Source organism: Notechis scutatus, chromosome 3, assembly GCF_049901735.1.
Source record: "Notechis scutatus isolate UNSWTSFEM ecotype Mainland chromosome 3, rNotScu1.2, whole genome shotgun sequence".
NCBI classification, from domain to species: Eukaryota; Metazoa; Chordata; class Lepidosauria; order Squamata; family Elapidae; genus Notechis; species Notechis scutatus.
This window is the reverse complement of record NC_142011.1, coordinates 190656734-190679585: the sequence shown is the minus strand read 5'-3', so window position 1 is coordinate 190679585 and position 22852 is coordinate 190656734. Positions and strand designations below refer to the sequence as shown.

At 35.0% G+C, this 22852-nt stretch overlaps 1 protein-coding gene across 1 annotated transcript in view; it reads left to right on the top strand.

Annotated features, from left to right (window-relative positions):
- CSMD3 (CUB and Sushi multiple domains 3) overlaps positions 1–22852 on the top strand; it is a 618612-nt gene that overhangs the window by 393533 nt on the left and 202227 nt on the right. Inside the window, exons 17-22 of the mRNA XM_087962106.1 lie at positions 6503–6690; positions 8342–8530; positions 13792–13908; positions 14662–14877; positions 15577–15765; positions 19493–19662. Coding sequence (XP_087818232.1) covers positions 6503–6690; positions 8342–8530; positions 13792–13908; positions 14662–14877; positions 15577–15765; positions 19493–19662 — 1069 coding nt within the window. The remainder of the gene's footprint in view (positions 1–6502; positions 6691–8341; positions 8531–13791; positions 13909–14661; positions 14878–15576; positions 15766–19492; positions 19663–22852) is intronic.

The window sequence follows — 22852 nt, the reverse complement described above, 5'->3', positions numbered from 1 at the left end:
GTAAACACTGGTAAAGGTGTCTGGGTCATTGAATGTATATCACTGTTATCCAGTGGATTCAGTGACAGAGGATATTTATTCTAATTTCATGACTTAAAGGTTTGATGGAGATGGAGAGGTTGCTTCTGTTTTGTTAGCTCAAAGTGATGGAACATACAGGTTCTGAAAATTCTGTGTGAAATCCCCACTATTCTGTAACATATTTTACTGATAGTGCCACAATTAGGATGTATTTCTACACAGGGTATTAGATTATAGTAAAGGCTTCTACAGAGGTTTTGTAATGTCAGGACAGGGATACATATATATGTGTTTAGAAAATTGTCTCTTTCTTCAATATTTGTATTTAGTTTTAATTTTTTTTAACTTTTTATGTACTGTTTTGCTTGTCTAAGGCATCATATTAACTACAAACTAGATCTCCCAATGGAACTAGCTTCCTTTTATTGAAATATAATATTTTTACACAGTTTTTACATTTTTAAGTGTGTACTGCCCTCTGAGACTATGATCGGTGGTCTCTAAATTTGATGAGTGAATACATTTCCAAAATAAAAATAAATAAATAATGACTTGGGTGTGTAGATCCAGGACACAGCCTTCCTTTGATACCCTGTAATATCCTGATGGTTACTAATTAGTCATAATTGCTTTATATTCCATCCATTAATAAAAGCATTGTGTATTTCAATGGTATTTACAGTAAGATATAAATAAAATACCATTGTGATTATCTACTTTTTGTGAGATTATCATAAGTATCTTGTGGGTCATTAAAAGATAAATACAATACACTATGACTCTTCCTATGTTTGAAAAAAAAAATCTACTCATCTAGATGAAAAAGACCTAGTATGATATACGATATAATCTATAAAATTGTGGGTTATATTAAATGTATCATTTTTGAACAGGTCATAACAGTAGTAATTATTTTTAATAATTTTGTGTGTGTGTATGTATAGACTGACAAATATTTAGACAGGATTTGTCAAGGACCTAGGGTAGACAAGTGTTGCTGTTTGATGGTGTTAAAGGTATTGTTGCAGGATGTATGTAAACTTTTCCAAGTAAAGCTGCCATTTGCAAATGACTGGTAGTGATTTTGTCAATGGTAATGGTGTTCAAATGGTGTTCCAGTTGTTTTTGAATTATTATTGCTTTGTTGTAGTTGCTGCTGCTGTTGCTTTTCTCAGTCATCTTCAAAACTCTTCTTCCTAATTCTGAAAGATGTATCTCAAAAAAGATGTAAAAAAAGGGAAAGAACAGAAATACTAAAAGAAGAAAATATAAATATTCTAAATCTTCTAAAATATCTATATTTTAATCACTATTTTTCCTTTCTTTTTCTATCAACTTCACTTTTTCTAAGCCTATGGTTCTCTACCTAATACATAGGCAATGGTTTGAGTTGTAACTTTGCTCCTCTAATGTTTGGAAGCTAGTCACCACAACTATCACAAACCAAACATCTGCTTTTGCTCATGTGGAGGCGAGGACATGAAGCTTCCCCAAACACATTCCTATTCTTATATTTAAAAAAAGAAAGAAAGAAAAAGCATTGGAGGGCCCTTGTAGGAATTACAGATTGCCTCACCCTGCTCTTCTTTTCTCTTGTAGAAGGGAATGTTGGTTTATAATAGATATATTTCCTTTAAACATGTAAAAAAAACCTTAATACTAAATACTAAAGTCTGAGAAGTCTAAGAAGGAAATATTTTACTCCAACATTTGCAAATGAAATTTTCTCAAGGGGCTTTTCCATAATAAATAAATTCATTGAAATTGTAATTTGCCAAAATAACATGAAAATTTAGTTTATTTTATAGATTTTATAGCCTGTCATAGTTCAAAGACTCTCACCACATTACAAGGGAAATATAACAAAAATAAACCACCTAAACTGTGGTGACTCCTAATAATCAGAGTTCAAAGTTTGATGGAAAAGAATATTTTTTTTAACTATCTGTTTCCTCCTCCAAATAATATCATTTGATATATTATGTATATTTAAATGATATCAGTAGTATACAAAATGCAACACACATTTGTTTTTATTCTTTCCGTAGCCTCAGTGTTTGTTCTCAGATACCTATGTGACAATGGAGTGATTCATACAGGATGAATAAGCAATAATTTAAAAGTTTAAAGGTAGTTCTGACTTCATCATATTTTCTTTCTTTCTCTGAATTGAGAAGATAAATTAGTTAACCCTACAAATTTTCTCCTGCTGATATAATTCTCAAACAGCACCATTCTTTCTTGAAATTTAGCTTAGATGACTGTTTCATTATTTTGTTTACACTTTAGATATTTGGCTGAATTATCCAGGTTAGCCAAATTAAAAAAAAAACATAGTGAATAAAAACTAATTTGATATATTAATTTGCTTGTAGAAGGTCTGACATCCATTTGTAAAGCTATCTTTCAAATTGAAAATTCATGCAATTGATCCTGAATAAGACTCCATAGCTTTAGAGAACGTGTTTCCCTTTTTACTTCAGTTGGAAAAGTGATGATATGATCTGTTAAATGTTACAGGTTAATGTATTATCACAAAAAGGGGAAACAACTAGAAAGGGAATATAAATTAGTACTTTTATCTTAGCATGACAATTGAAACATAATTATTACAGTTTAAATGCAAGTAGTTAATCAGCATGTTGTTAAGTACTGCATTAGACTAATGATCTTGGATCTTGCTCTTGAAACCATTAATTCATTTCCCAGAATAATATTGTACTGTATATTTCAAATCTGATTACAGGTAAGCTTAATGTTCTTTGGATTTTCTTAGTTGCTTAGATACTGAGGGTTTTTTCTTTGTTGTTACATCTAAGAAAAATATTAAACCTGGGTTTATGCTTCTTTATAACTAAAGTACACTTGATTTTCATCATGAAATCTCATTTAGTGAAGAGGCATTAGGCATTTGACAATATATTGAATCAATGTTCAAGAAATCATTTGCTGAATCAGATACATGCATTACTCTTTCAAACATAATTTTGCCTTAGGCAATATAGTGAAAATACTTGTCTTTGCAGAACAGTTAGTATTAGTAATGGTTTTTCCCCTCCAGTTTTGGTGTTTGTTTCTTAGTTTTGGTGTTTGTTTCTTAGTGGGTGTGGGGGAGAGGAGAAAATTGCTGTTCAGTCGTGCCCAATTTAATAATTCATCAAGTATTCTCTGTAAAAACAAGACATTCAGTTTCAGCTTCAGTAAACAAAGTTCGAGAGGACAGATTGCACATTAAAGACCAGCTGCATTGAAAAAAATATTGTAATAATTCAATATAAACCTATGGTGTTTTTTTTTAAAGATAGTTTGGAAGGTACTTGAAATTCACAATATAATCTTTGAGTGATTTAGGAAAAAGCTAAGTTAGGTTTGGTCTGCAATCTTGAGGTTTTTCTGGGCTGACAGCTCTTCTCGAAGAGCAGGTGGCAACTGTGGTTAGAACAGCCTTTCCATAGAGACATCTTGTCTGCAAGTCGTGCTCATTCTTAGATTGGGATATGCTGCTCATAGTCACTCATGATTTGGTCAGTTCCCAAAACTAATGCTTCCATGTCAGAAGCACCAAAGTGCTTCTGTGGTGAAAGGATTTGCTGGTGACATAACCATTGCCTGGGGGTGTCCAGTTGGGGATACCTTTCTTATCCTTGTGAAGTTGCTCACCGAAATGGTACCCATTTATCTACCTGTTTTCAAACTGCTGGGTTGGTGGGAGCTGAAGTATGTGAGAGGAGCTCACCCTGCCCTATGGCAGTAACAGGATTTGAACATGAGGCTGCTAATCATCAGCCAGTGTTCTAACCTCATCAGTCACTGAGCTCCCAGGTCCCAATTAGAGCATTGCAATGCACTCCACATGGAGATATGCCTGAAGAGTATGCAGAAGCTGTGCTGTTCCAGAGTGCAGCAGTATAGGCAGTAACATTACACCTATGGAACATGGCTACTGTGTGGTGATTCCCAATAGGCTTTTGCGTTCAATTCATCAGGTTTAAAGACCTACAGAGAACTGATGCATTTTGCCCATCCTACTAGGCTTGGCAGAGTGAGCATACTCTTGGCAAACTGTGCACCTGCTGAGGCCACAGAAGTGTATCTTCTTTGTCATGGTGTCTGCCTTATTCCATAGGCATCCCCCATAAAATGGATGGTCTCAATTCAGTTGGCCTTCAGGAAAGCAGTGAAGACCTGTTCATGAAACTAGGATGGTATGGTTGATTAATGGATACAAGTTTTATCCAGACCACAATATGTTTTTTTTTTTATTTTAGGTTTATTGTTTTAAAATATTTTTTTAAAAAAAATCTTGTTTCCCACCCAGAATTCCTTCAGGTAGATGAGCAACCATTTATTTTTTTTAAAGAAATAAATATATTAAAATCTTTGCACAGAATGTAGAATAAATCGATAGTGATAAATGTTCAGTGAGACTGTGTTATGGCTTAGATCAAAACATCCTGTCTTAGTAAATTGATGCTATCTATTTGGATATTATTTTGTTTCAGTAATTTCAACTAATATTTATTTCATAGGATTTTTAGTTTTAAAATTATGCATTATGGCTTATTCAATAAATATTTGATTATGAGGTAAAAGAAATGGTTTGATTTGGACAAACCTATGTGGAGATACAGAAACCAATAACATTTCAGTTAGTCAAAGAGGCTTAGATAATTTAAACAAAGCTTTAAAAGACAAACAGTGGTAAATGCAACAATGAGAGTTAGATAAGCATTATGTTCAGTTAGTTGATTCAAATTCTGACTGAATCCAGTGTAATAACTGTCCAGACTTAGATATTTATACATAGGTTTGTAGATATTTGGCTTTGCAAAATAATTAATGTTATAGTATTTCTTGTGATTCACTGAGATTAAATCATGATAAAATGGAAATGTAAAGATACAACAGATATATAATTCATATAATTTAATTATATTTAATTAGAATGTTATGATTCTTATGGGTAAAGTTGTGGCTAATTATTACTTGATTATGCTTGCTTGGACTAGCAAAAAATGTGGGTATCCCTGAGGCATAAACTGCAAAGGGCCTGAAATGTGATTCTGAATATGCTACTAAATCAGGGGGAATATCAAGATAGCAGCCCTGACCATGCGATTAAAAGGGGGTGAAGCTTTGATTGTGGCTTCCTTGTGGCTGTCATCTTGCTTTTCTTGACCCTCATCACACCTTATAGATATCCTTGGTGTTGAGGCAGTACATTGTGTTTATTTCAACAACAATCCTAGAAGACATTGTTTACTGTAGGCACATGCAAGAAGCTCAGGGATTACCAGGAATTTGAGGCAGCCATGCTGATTTTTTCAGAGAACATAGAACCTTAATGATTCAGCACCCAAATATCGAAATGTATTTCAGTAGCTTAACAAGTCTTCCTAAAAATAGTTTACCCCTAGTCATATCTTAGAGATGGTTAAAGTAACAAACTAGAAATTGATTGATCAATTCTAATTCTGCCTCAGGCATAAAGACAGCTGGGTGACCATGGGCCAGTCACTCTAGGAAGCAAGCAAGGGCAAACTACTTCCAAAATCTTGCTAAGAAAACTTTAAGAATTAGTCTAAAGTTAGCTGAGCAGTCTCAAAACAAAACCTTATATGTCAATGGAGGTACTCAGTCATCCAGGTCATGGTTGTCCCAACATTGCTTTCCAAGAGGCAAGAGGTGACCTTGATAAAAGAGATAAGTGGCTTCAAAAACTCTCTAAATTATTGCAAATGACCAGCCATCTGCAAGGAATATAAATCCTTTCATTCCCCACCATTCAGTCAGAGCTGAAGAAGCTTCTTGGATAAAAAGTGAAACATTTTCAAAGAAATACAAGAAAATCCAGTTGCCTCTTGAGAAAGCAGTGTTGGGACACCATCCTTAAACTTTAGCTAAATTCTTTCAAGGTCACATTCAATTCTGAAAAAAAAAATCCAAACTGAAGTAAATCACATGAAAAATATTTATTAAAATGATGTCCTCAAACAAATACCTGAAAAAGGATGATCTATAAATATAATTCACAAAAGTTATTTCAGTTGACAATATTTCCCCTACACCTAGGATTTTTCCTCCAAGCTTAACTCCTAGATTGGGAGAACCCTTGCGAGTTTCACCACATGACTTCCTTCATTATACAGTTCATTTGTAAAACAACATAAAGGGTGTAAATATAGCAACTGAGCACTATCACCATAGAACGGAAATGGATGTATTATACAGTTGAGAGGCAAAAGTCATGTGTTTAAAGATGTTCAGAATCATATGGACTTCTGAGACATGCTATAGTAATATCTGCCATGGTTTTAGAACATGATAAAATAAAGGAATACACTGCTCATCATTAGTATTTTAAAAATGTATTTGGAATATGATTTTGAAGGACATTTTTTTTCAAACAGTAAGTATAACAATTTTCTGAGCATGCAGTCTTTGATTATATTTTATGTCTCTGTGTGTTTCTCCAACTTAGATTCCAGACAGAACTCAATTACGATGTTCTTGAAGTACATGATGGACCAAATCTTTTGTCACCACTTCTTGGATCTTACAATGGTACACAAGTCCCTCAATTTTTATTCAGTAGCAGCAATTTCATTTATCTCTTGTTTACAACAGATAATAGTCGATCTAATAATGGATTCAAAATCCACTATGAAAGTAAGTAATTTTTTTCTTCATATTCTTTGGCAAACATAATGTGTATTATTGTTCCCTGGTTATATAAAATGAATACTGGTACAAATGTCTTTCATGATCTTAGCTACCATCTTTTCCTCAGTGCTCACAGGCTGTGCTTATGAGACCTACACAAACCAATTAGATTTGGACCCTATTACCAATATATTTTCTAATCATAAATATGAAAGATTGTTTCTTGCCCTGTGCATAGCCAACCTGACTCCTGTAACCGCTAAGGTGGATGATCAGCTCCTGGTTTGCTGTATATTAGCCAAGTAATGATATAGGTCTCCAGCTGCAGTATCCAAATTACCAGCATTTCCCACAGGCATTGCTAGTTCAGATATTTGAGTTGTAGAAATGGATTGAATCTGCAATGTTTAGGTGAGATGGAGAAGAGTAAATGCACAAACTACAACCTATAAGTAAAAAGAGACCTGGAAAAAGTTTACTAGAGTGGAATGGTGGGTCAAAACATTGATTGTCTTTTCAAACATAGCAGTCAAGATTGTAGGGGAATAAACCCTCAGTTCTCTCCACTGATGACCAGTGGAAGTACCAAATAATGAAAGCTTTCAAAGCATGGAACTGAAAGAATGGAAAGGTTGAAAATTATTATGAATATCTGTACTTCAGAGAGATGAGGGTAATACTGCCACACTGTCAAAACTGTTTTTTTTTCTCTTAACTTAAAAAAATATTGATATACTGCTGGCATTATTATAAAGTTCTAGGTTAGTTCTTGGTGGCTTCCAAAGTCCATAGAATAGACTAACACTTTGATAGTCATGTCTCCTATTTGTTATGCATTCCTTCCTTTTAAAATCTTCCTGAAAATGTATTATATATTGGTAATCCTTGACTTACAATTATTCATTGTAAGTTACAACAATGATGGAAAAAGTAACTTCTGAACTGAGCTACCACTTACTACCATCACAGCATCCTTACAATCATGTGATCAAAATTCAGGTGCTTAGCAACTGGCATGTACGAAAATTGAAACATCCTAGGTTCATGTAATTGCCATTTGTGGCCTTCCCAGTCAGCTTCCTTCAAGCAAGGTCAATGTGGGACTTGGGAGTCTCTTAATGACCATATGATTAACTTAATAACCATAGCAAAAAGGTCCATAAAATTGGGTGCTTAACAATTGCCTTGATTAGCAACAAAAATTCTGGTCCTAATTGTGTTCATAAGTTGAAAACTATCTCTATGTAGTTAAATGTATCATTTAATAGAATAGCAAAATAACAGAGTTGGAAGATACCTTGGAGGTCTTCTAGTCCAACCCCCTGTTAATCGGAAAACCCTACCCCATTTCAGACAAATTATTGTCCAATCTCGTCTTAAAAATTCCAGTGTTGGGGAACCCACAACTTCTGGAGGAAAGTTGTTCCACTGATTAATTGTTCTAACTCTCAGGAAATTTCTCCTTAGTTCTAAGTTGCTTCTCTCCTTGATTAGTTTCCATCCATTGCTTCTTGTCCTGCCTTCAAGTGCTTTTGAGAATAGATTGACCTTCTCTTCTTTGTGGCAGCCCCTTAGATATTGGAATACTGTCACGTCATGTCACGTCATGCTGTCATGTTGTAATTTATTGGGTATTTCTTTTTTCCCTAAACTTCAGGTGTAATGGTTAATACCTACTCTTGTTTGGACCCTGGTATACCTGTACATGGTCATCGTTATGGGCATGATTTTTCCATTGGATCAACTGTGTCATTTGGGTGCGACCCAGGCTATAGACTAAATCATGAGGAGCCTCTGCTTTGTGAAAAGAACCACTGGTGGAGCCATCCACTTCCAACTTGTGATGGTATGAATAGTCAACTTTGCCCACATTAATAACAAAGACAAATTCATTATATTCATTGAGACAACAATAGTCATTCTTCCTACATAAACTCTTTATTTTTTTGTGGTGTCTGTCTACATTTAGTGAACATTACAGAGTCTCGACAAAAATCTTGTAATTATATCTGTGATCAGTGATGTAGGCAACCTAATTTGCCAGCTGAGAAAAAGATATTTAGAATTCAAGTTCACACAGCTTTCTAAACAGTTATTAAGAAACAATATAAGAATCATTATTTTTTAATAATTTTCTTAATATGATACTGTAGTATTTTCCTTGGTGGGAACAAATAACTGTCATACTTGCAGATGGGGTAATTAATAGAGTGATTTAATATATTATGGTATACATCTTACAACTTCAGGGTTTCCAAAACATGCACAGTGGCCTTAGAATCAGATATAATTCTTATTATCACCAAAAGGAAACCTTATTGCAAGAACTCAATCAAATTGTTTTGTTTTCTTGGCCCAGCCTATATCTTGAAGGCAAGGTAAGAACTCCACAAACTTAGAAAGTATTTAAGTATTAAAACCTTTTTGTATTTGTTTTAAAAGCACAGGCTTCTGTTTATAAAAAAGGTATTTACTCCCAAGTATATCTATACCTACGTATTTACAATTTGAAAGAAAATTGCAATTTTTCAGTAGCATATGAAAAAAAAAAAAAAAGAAGACGCTGAAATATGTGCATTAATCTTCTGCAAAGTTTAAGGTGTCTATTTTCACTCCTACGTACAGTCTCTACTTATGATGAGTCTGTAAACAGATGACATAACTTAACTGAAGTTGCTTTGGTTTACAGGCTAAATAAGATCATACCTAAAAGTGGATAATCTAAGGCAGTGGTGGCTAACCTTTTTTGTCTCCCGTGCCAAAAATTGTGCACCCCCATGCACACTGCACATTTCGCACATGCAAGTGCAATTTCCCTGCATGCCATGCATCTCTGTGCATGCATGTGAGACTCCCCACATGCACCATGCGTCTCTGCGCATGCACGCATGTGTCCCACGCCCTCCACGGCCCCCCACATCCACGCCAGATACCCAACAATCAGCTGTCAGGTGGGCAGCATGTGCACATGCACAGTGGGGCTCTTCCAGACGACCTCTTGCATGCCACTTCTGGCATGCATGCCATAAGTTCGCCATCACAGATCTAAGGACTCAGCTATAAATCAGATAATTAAAGGTTCTAAACAATCCTATGTCATCTAATTTCAGCCCATTCCTACACATCAAAGTCTCCAAGTTCATTCTTTTCCTGGTAGTGGGATCAGCAAAGGACTGTAATTTGTTAATGTTTTCTGAACAACTGAGATTATTTTCCTATTGTAACAACTGAACCTGAAGTAGTAAGGTGGGCTAATGGAGTGTGTTCATTATTCCTTCAGTGTTCTTTCCAACTGAAGGGGAACATTGTAAGAATATTTTGAAGCCTATACAGATCAAGCTTCATAGAGGATAAATGAGAATGTCTATAGTAGACATATTTCTTTATGCTACAACATACTACATGTTTACTACCTAAAAATAAACACTAAGAAGCAGCTGTCTGTGAAGAGTATTCTCTACTGTGCAATAATGTTACATATTGTGACAAATGTCTTCCTCAAGTGGTTGAACAACTATACAGTTCATTAAGTAAATGAGATTTTCTTTCCTTCTAGAACAATGGGATTTGTCCATTAAGCAAACAAAAGCTCCCAATTTGTAATCCTGTATTTTTCAGATTGAAATTGGGATGGCTTAATTTAAAGAGAAAAAGAAACTATACCTATAAATGACCCAATTTCTATTCCTCAAAAAGCATCATACAGAATTGCCAGCCCTTGGACCAGCAGAAAAAAATATATGATGAGCCTCCATGGCTGAGCCTTATTCGGTCTCAGCAACAAGACTACTTATAAGTCATTATCCTTACAATATAAAAGTAATTCAAAGAAACTAATGAGTTGATTCCTGGCTTCATTTTCTGATTGAGCATTACCTTCCAGTGTGGAGAGCAACCACCAATCACTCTTTTTAATGGGAGACAGAATGGGGCTGGGCAAGTGTAGGCATGCAGAAACTTACCACAAATTAAACTGCAAGTTTAATCATCAGCATCCTGACTTTAAAAAAGACAATATGGAGGGGCGGAAATCATTGTCATGAGGCTTCCTTCTGTTTAATCCCTTCTCTGATCTTTAGCTTGTTGGGCAATTTGCAGACAAGATTTGGTACTTTAAAAAAAAAAAAAGTGCTAGACCCACTGCAGAAAGTGATGCAACCTGTAATGAACTCACTGATAATAAAAATCAGGAAAACCAAACTGGCACCCAAAATAATTAAAATTATCTTTCTTTCTCAGTTTAAATCTACTGTCTATGTATTGTATGTATGTAGCATCGAGGTAGTGTCTCTCATTGGACTGTGTGTTTTTAGCCTGTATTTAAAACCCATAGTAAAATGAATTATTTAAAAGTAACAGTTCAGGTATTCTTTTAAAAGAATGCTAAACCCAAGTCATAAATGGAGACTGCCTAATTCCTTATTTATTTTTATTATTATTTATTTGTATCCTGCCTTTGTTATTTTTTAAAGTTACTCAAATCCCCTCAATTGTCCATTTGTAACATTCAAAGAATTTCAATTCCTAATACAGATTCCCATTTCTGTGACTTCCCATGGTGTATTATTTAATTACTTTCCCCCCCAAATCTTACCTCAAAAATACAACTCTTCCAAATTCTTCTGGCCTCTTAGTCCATATACAACTTTTTAAGATCAAAATCTCCTTTTCCTGCATTTTGCCAACTCTTAGGTTTCTATTTAAAAGTTTTGCATTGAAGAAAGAAGGTAAAATTCACCTGGTGTTTTGAAAGTCTGTAATATCCATGCTATGGTCAAATAAATCTTTCCAAAAATGATTTCTAAATGGAGAAAGTGAATGGACCTGGCTTAATGTCCTTTTTAAAGTGTCTCTCATAGCTGAGAGCAAGATGGAAGTTATTCAGTTGTTAAGTGAATTTTGCTCCGTTTTACAGCCTTTCTTGGCACAGTTGTTAAGTGAATGACTGCAGTTGTTAAGTTAGTAACATGCTTGTTAAGTGAAACTGGCTTTCCCCATTGACTTTGCTCGTCAGAAATTATCAAAAGTTGATCACATAACCTCAGGACATGCAACTGTCATAAATACATACCAGGTGCCAAGTGTTCAAATTTTGATCATGTAACCATGAGGATGCTGCAAGAGTCATATATGTGGAAAAAAAAAACTGTAGTAAGTAACTTTTTCAGTGCTGTTGAACTTCAATGGTCACTAAATGAATGGTTGTAGGTTGAGTAGACCTGTGTTGTTTATTTCTTGACTGTTGGTCTAGTGTTAATCTTGGTGTTAATCTCTGCTCATCTGGGTTTTGAGGAAGTGGTTAGAACCTTGTTTCCTTTTTGGCTTTTTGATTATCTCTTCTTCTGGGGCTGCTGGGCCTTTTGATTTACTTAGGATGTTTCAGAGAGTTGGTTCACTTGCTGTGGTGCTGTGTAATGCCATGTGGTTGCAATTGTTGCTGGTGGTTTCTGAGATGTTGTTGATGTATGGTAGTGTTAGCCTTTTCAAAGATTTTGTTGATTGTGCTGTAGTAGTTTAGTGGCCAGGCACATTTTGATAAAGTAATATAAGTATCATTTTGTTGGAAGGTATTGTATAGATGATCTGTTTCCTGAATAAGCAATGCATATGTATGTTCTGTAACACAAAGCAATTTCAATGTTAAAACAATAGTAATTTAATGGGGAGGGAAGAAAAATCTCAGATCGCAACCCAGTTTATGTGTTCCCTTGTGGATTCGAGGGACTCATGCCTTGAATCAATATATCATTCTTTTTTGTGCCCATGTGAGTTTTATTTAATATTTGCTAGATATGATATTGTGATTCTTTTTCGTCTGTTTTTGTATTACAACTGTTCTATATTGTTGTAAACTCTGAGCTCCAATCTTCTGAATGATGTCAAAGTTAGAGGTGTATTTATTTCATTGAGGTCTGCTTTCCTGATCACAGGAAATTTAGTGCATTTCTCAATTTTGCAGCATATTTCTATATCTGTGTTAGTTGAGCATAAAGTGGCAAAATGCTGCAGAGCAATGTTTCAAATGGTTATTGCTGATCATAAAATTTCTAGAACAACCTTAATGTCATAATATTTCTCAGTCAAGAAACAAACTCCTTTTCAGAACTGATTTCTTCCCTTATCTGTTTTCATCAGCAAGTTTTCTGTTTCAGATACATGTGGATATATAGAATATTCCAGAAAGATGCTGGAGAAACTTATCTATAATAGAATATAAGGTTAAAATATGCCAGTTTTAATTTAGGTATCAATCAGAGGTGGTGTTCAGCAGGTTCTGACCAGTTCTGAAGAACCGGTAGCGGAAATGTTGAATAGTTCAGAGAACTGGCAAATGCCACCTCTGATTGGAAATTTTACAGTATCCTTTCCCTGCCATGTCCACCAAGCCATGCCCACAGAACCGGTATTAAAAAAATTTGAATCCCACCACTGGTATCAATTATTATTGCAAAATCATTATCATAATTGGGAGTAGAGTAAAAAAAATGTAGAAAACATGAAATATTTCAGCACATGCTTTGATTTCCCCAGCCTTTCAAAAATGTATAAAATATTCAGATAAATGATAGATAGATAGATAGATAGATAGATGATAGATGATAGATAGATAGATAGATAGATAGATAGATAGATAGATAGATAGATAGATAGATAGATAGATAGATTCAGTTCAACAAGTTCCTGTTGAATTGAGCCTATATATTTTTTTGTACAAAGAAAGAATTATTTTTTTCATTCTTCCATTTTGAAATCAATCACAGTAATTAGCAATTAATAATTAATAATTAATAATTAGCAATTAGCAATTCAGAATACTTATTACCAAAACCTTTTTAACAATTAATTAATTAATTGTGTTCCTTTGTGAACACTTTGTGTAAATGTTGGTTGCACTTAGGGATTGTTGTATGGATTCCCTAAGGTCCTCCCAGTTACAGAATGTCGTTTAAGTAGTGATATTAGAAGTTCTAGTTGTTCGTCACAGTTACAGACTGTCATTTAAGTAGTGATATTAGAAGTTCTAGTTGTTGTTTAGTAAACTTATAATGATTACCTATGTTGATGTCCTTATATTCTCCTCCTAACATTCTTGCCTTACATCTTCAGCTCTATGTGGAGGGGATGTTAGAGGACCCAGTGGAACTATTCTGTCTCCTGGTTATCCTGAACTATATCCAAATTCATTGAATTGCACATGGACTGTGGATGTCACACATGGAAAAGGTATGAATTCACATTTCATTTATTCATGCTTCATATTATGCACCCTTAATGTTACCATTTGAACTGTCAAGAATAGCAATATTTTTTAATAAAAATATTGTTTAGTTTAGTTTAATGTACTATTTAGTTTAGTTTTTAGTTTAGACCAGGGTTGTCAAACTGGATTTCTTTGAGGGCTGGATCAGTATTGTAGTTGTCCTCCGCTGGCCGGATGGAGCAAGGGAGGCAGAATTGGGCGAGATGAGACAGATGCCTCCTGCAGCACTCATGTGGCCCCCTGTTCCCCCGTTTTGGGCAGCAGAGTGCTGCAGAAGGCCGTCCAGGCCAAAAATGGGGCACAGGGGGCTTTGCACAGCCCCCTGCACCCCAATTTCACTAGCAGAGGCAACGTGGTCCAATTCTTTGCGATTTCCAGGCCAGCCCCACAGGCCAAATCTAAGCAACTTTAGTTTGATACCCCTGGTTTAGACAAACACTTAATGTTAATATTTTCCTTTAGTTTGTAAATGAAAAATAGTGTCATTTTAGCTCTATTGTTCAATACCTTCAAAATGCAGAATAATACTCACAAATAGAACAAAAAATAGTTTCAGTAAAGATGAAAGACAAAATAGATGAAGACTCTGAGGGCAAGGGTAAAATAAACCTTGTTTAATTTTCTGAGCCCATGGTTGGGATGAAATGTATGAGTTTAATCAGTGATATAATTGGTTTCATGTTAACTATGTGAGTCTAATTTTATTTTTCTAATAGGAGTGCAATTCACCTTTCACACCTTCCATTTGGAAGATCATCATGACTACCTACTAATCACAGAGAACCGCAGCTTCACTCAACCACTAGCACGCCTGACTGGTTCAGAACTTCCATCTCCAATCAACGCTGGTCTCTATGGAAATTTCAGGGCTCAATTGCGCTTTATTTCTGACTTTTCAATATCTTATGAAGGATTTAATATTTCTTTCTCGGGTAAGGGAACAAAACAAGCAATTTTTTTTACGGCTGATGGAAATGCAGTAGTTTCCTCAGAGAGAGTCACAAAGATGGGGCATGGTGAGAAGGAAAAATCCAAATATTACATTTTTTCTGATATGTATTTTTTTTCTTTTAAAAATGCATGTTGCAATTGCTTTTGATGTTACTTCCATTACACAGATCTCAGTATGTTTGGTGTACGGGTGTTGAAGAAAATTGTAATAACAGTAAAGTAAGTTATTTAACAGGAACATCACAGCACATCAGAGTGATTTCAAGACCAATTGCAAGACATAATATTCCAAATAAACTCGTAAGAAAATAGATTTTGTTTTCAGAATGAAGACCTTTTTTGGATAATTTTATAAGTTGGACTTATAAAATATTTATAGCTGCAATTGGAATAATAAACATGCCTCTCACAGATTCTGTTGAACATGCATGAACATGATTATAAATGTCAACTGAATTGCTAATACTTATTTGACCATGTATATGGTGAAATTGCTAATACTTATTTGACCATGTATATGGTGGTGGGAGTATCTGAAAGCTAACTGATCTTCAGATACACATGTGTGGTCTACAATAAGATAGCAACACTTAATGATTTGGGCTGAGTTAGAGCTTTGTTTGTCAGATGCTGAAACTTTTTAAATGAGATGTTGATTTGCTTTCTTATTTCCATCTTAGAATACAATCTAGAACCATGTGAGGACCCCGGCACACCTCAATTTGGAAGTAGAATTGGATTTAACTTTGAAGTAGGAGATACTCTTACTTTCTCCTGTTCTTCTGGATACCGCTTAGAGGGAGCTTCAGAAATCATCTGCCTTGGTGGTGGCCGAAGAGTGTGGAGTGCACCTCTGCCCAGGTGTGTGGGTACGTGGTCAGCTGCTTTCATTTGCTTGTATGTGTAGTCATTGTCCATAAACTTGCAACTATACAGCATGTCTAAGCATGGTGCATACCTTATTAGTTTTGGTACAATACAGTGTTTACATTTCTCATATCTTTTCACTTTGATTTGTCAGGTATTTCTGGTTTAGTATGAAGTCCAATTTTGAGTTTTAATATTCAACTGTTCTATGTAACAGTTTCTATGTTTCCTCTGTTTTATCAATTCTACCTTAATGATGTGTTTAACATGTAAAGTTTTGAAAAAGTATCTATAAAAAAAATACTATAATGACGTGGGAAAATACCCGAACAAAGCTGAATACCAGTGTGTGTTTGTGTGTGTGTGTGTGTGTTTTATTCAGCTTTGTTCGGATATTTTCCCACGTCATTATAGTTGTGCTTTTAAAGTTGTAGTGACATTTCGGCGGAATCTCATCTGCCATCATCAGGCTTCTGTATTGTGTTCGTCTGATGAACACAATACAGAAGCCTGATGAACACAATACAGAAGCCTGATGATGGCAGATGAGATTCTGCTGAAACGTCGCTACAACTTTAAAAGCACTACTACAATGACGTGGGAAAATACCCGAACAAAGCTGAATGCCATACATGTAAGTACCCGCGAAAACTTAAGAAAATATATATATATATATATATATATATATATATATATATATATATATATATATATATATATATATATATATCTGACAGACGGAAACAATACAGAAGCCTGATGATGGCAGATGAGATTCTGCTGAAACGTTGCTACAACTTTAAAAGAACAACTACAATGACGTGGGAAAATACCCGAACCAAGCCGAATACCATACACACACACACACACACACACACACACACACACACACACACATACTGTATACAGGATGTTAGATTGTCTTAGGCAGTTTCTTAAATGTGGATAATAAATTAAAAATAGACCATAGCCAAAAGTATCCTGTTTCCAAATTTTTCATTAGATGTCTGGAACAGCATTGCCAATCTTCTAATGGAATAACTCAGTAATCAGCATCTAATAAATCCAATCTGAAAACATTTAGAAACATATCAAGTCTTGGTTATCATTCTTGTGTCCAACCATATTTAATTAAAAGAAAAAGATTTTGTTGGTATTTATTGTCATTCATTTACCATTATTCTCCCTTAGAAATAATATATTATTTTCAGTTGGACATAATTTAAATTGCCACATATAATATTTGATTTTTCTTAGACCTATAAGAAAGCCTCTGGGTTTATGTCTCTCTCTAAGTGTCTTGATGGGGGAGAGACTTTTTTACTTTCTCACTGCAGTTTTTTTTTTCCCACCAAGAACCCTTCAAATCAGTTTAAGTAAAAAATCTGGAAACCTACTGCTTCCAAAATGAATGACATGAAGGGTATTAGAGTTAAATAGTGGTTAAGAACTGATAAAAAGGTGGTAGGTCATGCCATGAAGGTCTTGTGATTCCTGTAACATATAATAATAACGACACTAATCCAGCCTCTGTACTCAGTAATTTTAATCAAATCATGTTTGACCCACGGCTGTCAAGAATATTATAAAACTTGGTTTAATTTCTTCTTCTGATTAGTTCTCTTTATAACAGTCTAAAGTAGGTTGCATTTTTAATCCTAAAATCCAATCTGTCTCTTATAATAACATCCCCTTTATGTTCTGGTTCACTGTTTCCCTTCACAATTTTAAATATGCTCAACATGGATAAAAAAAGCTGTGTCTTTCTTATATTATCAGAGCAATATAGATCTCAAGGGGGGAAAAAACCCTCACATTAATAGCTCTCTGAGCCCCTAAAGAATGGCTATTGAGCAAAAAGTTTTAATTTGAATTTCCTTGCTGAAACTATATGGAAACAGATTAAAGCTATAGAAAATCCAGACACTCATAGAATTTGATTGGGTGAAGTGCGAAAATAAATCTGGAAACAGTTCATACAAATGATTCCAAAATATATTTCAATTGACAAATAAGAAAATGCAGCTGATAAAATGATATTTTTTCCTCTAAATATTGTCTCTAGGCAGGAGACATAACAAGCCATGTTTCCTATACTTAGTTTTTACAAAGCATGAAGCCTTGTGTATATACTATATGTAACATTCTCACTAGTATTTAAAAATAAATCTACCCCACAAAATTAATGTTTGGAGGGTGTTTTTTTTTCCCCTCTGTGAGAAAACTGCTTGTTGAGATAATTAATTTGTTGGGATTCCTATGCATATCTGTTATGCCAGAAACACTTGTTTTTATCTACAGTTTCATGCATGTGTTCAGACAACCGTTCAAGGTGCAAAACTATCCCTCTCTTCCTAGAATAAGGAAAGGTGGCTATAACTTGCCACAAACCACTTAATCATCAGTTGAAAGGCTCATCATCAGTTGTTTTCAGGGCTGTCTCTATGACGATGCTGAGAATAAGAAGGAATATCTTCATAAGCAAACTCTGTTACCAAAATAACAATTGTAAAACAGGTTTTTAGTTCACAAATAGATAATATTCAGAAGTGGCTGAGACAGGCACCTCCCTACTTTACATGAATATAAAAGGTAGAAGAATGTGCAGTGGTATCTCAGTACATGTTAATTGGTTTCAGGCAGTCCAACAAGTACTAAAAAGGACAAGCCCCAAGCAAACCACATGACTTACTACATGACCCATTGTTTTTGCTGGGAATAACTTTCTCCTTGTCCCTTTTACTATGTCAGTGACCTTCCCAGCAGGGCTGACTTCCTGTTTGTCCTTGGTGGCTATCTCACTCCTTTTGCAGTAACTTTCCCAGCATGGCTGACTTCCTGCTTATTCTTTGCAACCATCCTCCACTTCCTATCACAATGCGTTGAATACTCAACAAAGGCCAAATATTGGGATAATATTTTCAATATATATATTGAAATGAAATCAAAATGCTTTAAGGAGAGTTGTTTTGCTTAGTCTAATATGCTTTCAGAAGCATTATTAGGAAAGGGAGGCATCCATGTTATATACATACATACATGCAATGATTTTCACAGTCCTACATACTTTTTTACTGGAGTGGCCAAAATAAATATATTAATTTTAGTGATGACTTTGAGTGAGGTGGCATTCTAGATCCCTGGCTTTCCAGACCTCTCATTGTCATTCATTGTGTTAATACATATACCATTATTATAATCAGGTATTTTCATTACCTTCTTCTTTCTTTCAACTATAGTGCAATCCATAAGGATAAATTACACTTCTCCTGCAGTCTAATCCCCTTTCATTTATTAAGTTATTCTCTAAAGTCGTAGTTTCTGTGTGAAACTGCTTTCTTTCTTTTTTATTCTTTTTTCCCCTATCAGTTTTGAATTACAAATCTTTCTTACCTGTCATTATTTCTGCCATTCACCCCTGTGCTTAATTCTATTGAATCAACATTCCCCCACCCAATTCTGTTCATCTCTCCCAAGGTATCACCATTTCTTCTTTATTTCTGTTTTCAGAAATGTCCACAAAAATAAATAGAGGGGAAAATAAACACAAGAGACATCATATAAAAGAAGAAGATGAAGAAGAATTTGAAAATGAACTCTTTTTTTTGTTCCTTATAATTATATCTATCAGGAATTTTACGTTGACCAGGCAGGACAGTTATTAAATTGCAATGCAATTTCATGTTTGTTTTCTATTGAGTTACACACTGAATTCTGTTTTACCTGCAGCTGAATGTGGAGCTTCTGCCACCACTAATGAAGGAATATTATTATCCCCCAATTATCCCCTCAACTATGACAACAATCATGAATGTATATACAGCATTCAGGTGCAAGCAGGGAAGGGAATTAATATTTCTGCCAGAACATTCCATTTAGCACAAGCAGATGTTCTTAAGGTATGTTGGATATTGGTAGGGATGCATTTATTTCTGAAAATAGGTGTCATTAATCAGGTTATCATAAATTATTTCAAATTAACCAGCAAGAAAAAATAAAATGCATTTTGCTTTGTTTTTATTTTAAATAGCTAAAACAATAAATAATAATGAGATTTATTATTAATATTTTATCATGGATTCAGGATGTATAAAGATGCATCTCTGTATGTACACCTGTATATATTAACAGCAATCGATACAGGTAATCCTTGACTTACAACAAATTGTTTAGTTACAATTGCACTGGAAAAAGAACTTTATGGCTGTTTTTCACAGTTAAAACGGTTGCAGCAGAGATGGTATTCAGCAGGTTCTGACTAGTTCTGAGAACCTGTAGCATAAATTTTGAGTAGTTTGGAGAACTGGCAAATACCACCTCTGACTGGCATCTATTCTCTGCCTCCTGAGTCCCAGCTGATCAGTTGGGTCTTATTTTGTTGCTCTGCAGAGGAGAACAGAGCTGGAAAGCAGGTTAGTGGGGTGGGGAGATAATGGGATTTTGCAGTAACCTTTCCCCAGGTATGGGGACAGAATGGAGATTTTGCAGTATCCTACCCCTGCCAAGCCCAACAAGCCACGGCTACCAAGCCATGCCCACAGAACCAATAGTATTTTTTTTTTAATTCAAGGGAATTTATTCAAGGGAAGTATGCTGCTGGATAACTTGGGGATCCAAATGTTTTATGTATTGTCTTTTTAAGTATACATTTGTCTAACAATTAACATTAAGGTTGTAATTCTAAAGATTACATTATCTAGGGAAATTTGGGTGTATTGATAGTTTAAAATAACAAAAGTAATATCCCTATTCAGAAATATGTGTTAAAGGTTTTCGTAGAACTTATAAGAACATTTTCTGTTATATTTTATGAAACACTAATAAAGCAAATGATTCTGATTTAGATTTAAGGTGCAATTGATTTAAGAGTCTAGGACAGTTTTTCTCAACCTGAACAGCTTTTGAAATGAGTGGACTTTAAACTCCCGGAATTCAAAATTTTCCAGCCAGTGAGGAATTCTGGAAGTTGAAGTCCACCAATCTTAAAGCTGTTGGAGTTGAGGATACACTGGTCTAGGAAGATGCAAAGCATTATGTAGCACTAAAGAATGTCAAATTAAGTATCCAAGTAAAACTCTTCACAGAATTATTCCATCATTTCCAATCTGTTGAAATGAAACTTTTTCTGACTAACCTTACCCAGTCGCATGAGCTGAACTTTAACTGAATGTACATATTTGGGTGTGTGCCTAGGTATAGTTATATTTCATTGTTCCAGAATGCTGCTATAAGCATTTTTATCATAAAAATATCAATCAATCATTCAGTGAAAGATCATACTGGTCACTGTTTAAAACAGAATGGATAGTACCATATAGGGTATCCTCGAAAATATTTGTATTGTGGTCATGTTTGCTTTTCTTTATTTGCTTTCTTTGTTTGATATCTGAAGATTTAATGGAATTAAAACTAGCTTTGAGTTTTGAGATCAAAGTAGAGGTGGGATATTAAAATGAAGGTGTTAATTCGATGATATCTGCATACTTTTCTGTAAAATAAATGCATCAGTTTATGGCACACTAACTCCTGGATTTAAAGCAGAGGTGTTGTTGTCCAGTTCATGCAAACCAGTTATTTAAAATTTCAGTTTGATAAAAAATTTAACAGCCCAGAGAGGGGTTTGAATTTGGAAAATACAGTCCTGGATGCATATTGATTTCAGGAAAAAGCTGTATCATTTCTGTTGTTCAGCAATACAGATGGTCCTTGATTTACCACCAATATTAGGACCAGAATTTCTGTTGTTAAACAAAGCAGTTGTTAAGGGAGTTGCACCCAATTTTACTACCCTTTTGGTTAAGCAAATCATTGCAGTTGTTAAGTGAACCAAACAGTCATTAAGTAAATCTGGCTTGCCCCCCCCCCCATTTCTTCTGCTTGTCAGAAACCAGCTGCGAAGTTTGCAAACGGTGATCATAGAAGCCCATCTTAAATACAACCATTGTAAATAAATGCCACTTGCCAAACACTCATATTTTTTATTATATGACTGGGAGGAAGCTGCTGTGGGAAGAAATATTCATCTGGTTCAGTTCCAAGTTGGGAGAAAAACACTGGAAATGTGTAGGTCTGATTGGAAAGGAGGTTTAATGATGAACCGAACCACCAAACACATGGTTCTGGTGCAGCTGACCAAATGGAGTTGAGAGTGAGGGGTTTTTATACCTTCTTTGAGCTTTATATTTGAGCTTCCTGTTCCTGTGCAAGAATATGTGTTCTATTGGCTGTTGTCAGATTCTTATCGGGGTCATCCTAGGTGTTTGTCTGAGCTATGTTTAGTTGAAGTTTGGACCATTCTGAAAGGGTGTTGGACAATTCCTATTGTGGCTTAATGGCTTTGCCCTGTGTTGGATTTTTAGTGAGGGCTAAATCCTACCATTCTGCCTTTGTTTCACAATATCCTATCTTGAATGGATTACCAAATCTGTATTTCTAAAAGGTGGTCTCCTCAGTTTGGTTTCTGAATAGGCTGGCCCAATTTTTCTTAATGGGCAAAAAATATCTGCTGGGACTATTAAGGAAAGTGGGGTTTGCTTTCTTCCTCTAAAAACATGTTTCTCCATTTTTCCCTTTGGGGAAACACAATATTCTGCTTTTTTAAAATATTCCTCAAAATATTTCATTCTTTTGGGAGAGGGGGTTCCCAGATTGCAAAGTTCATAAATGTGAGAATGGTCATAAGTCACTTTGTTCAGTGCTATTGTAATTTTGAACAGTCATTAAATAAATAGCTGTAAGTGGAGGATTTCTTATAACTGCTTATTGAGGTCTAGATAAGAAGACCTTTAGATATACAACAAATGTCTCACTTCCCTTCCTAATTGAAACCTGAGTGGTGCCTGAGCTATTCTTCCCCTTACCCTGCTTCCTAAGAGCAGATGTACAGTGGAGATAATCTCCTGTTGATCTTCTTGCAACCAGAATTGAAGATATATCTGTGGGGATGGACAAGGACAGTTTGGCCTGGGTTAAATTTGGATACCAATTAAGGACTAATTAGGCACTTCCACCCTGGAGTCTAGAGGAAGAACTGCTTTAAGGCTGAGATTCAACCTATGCTTTTCTGGGAATATATCCCATAGAATCTCA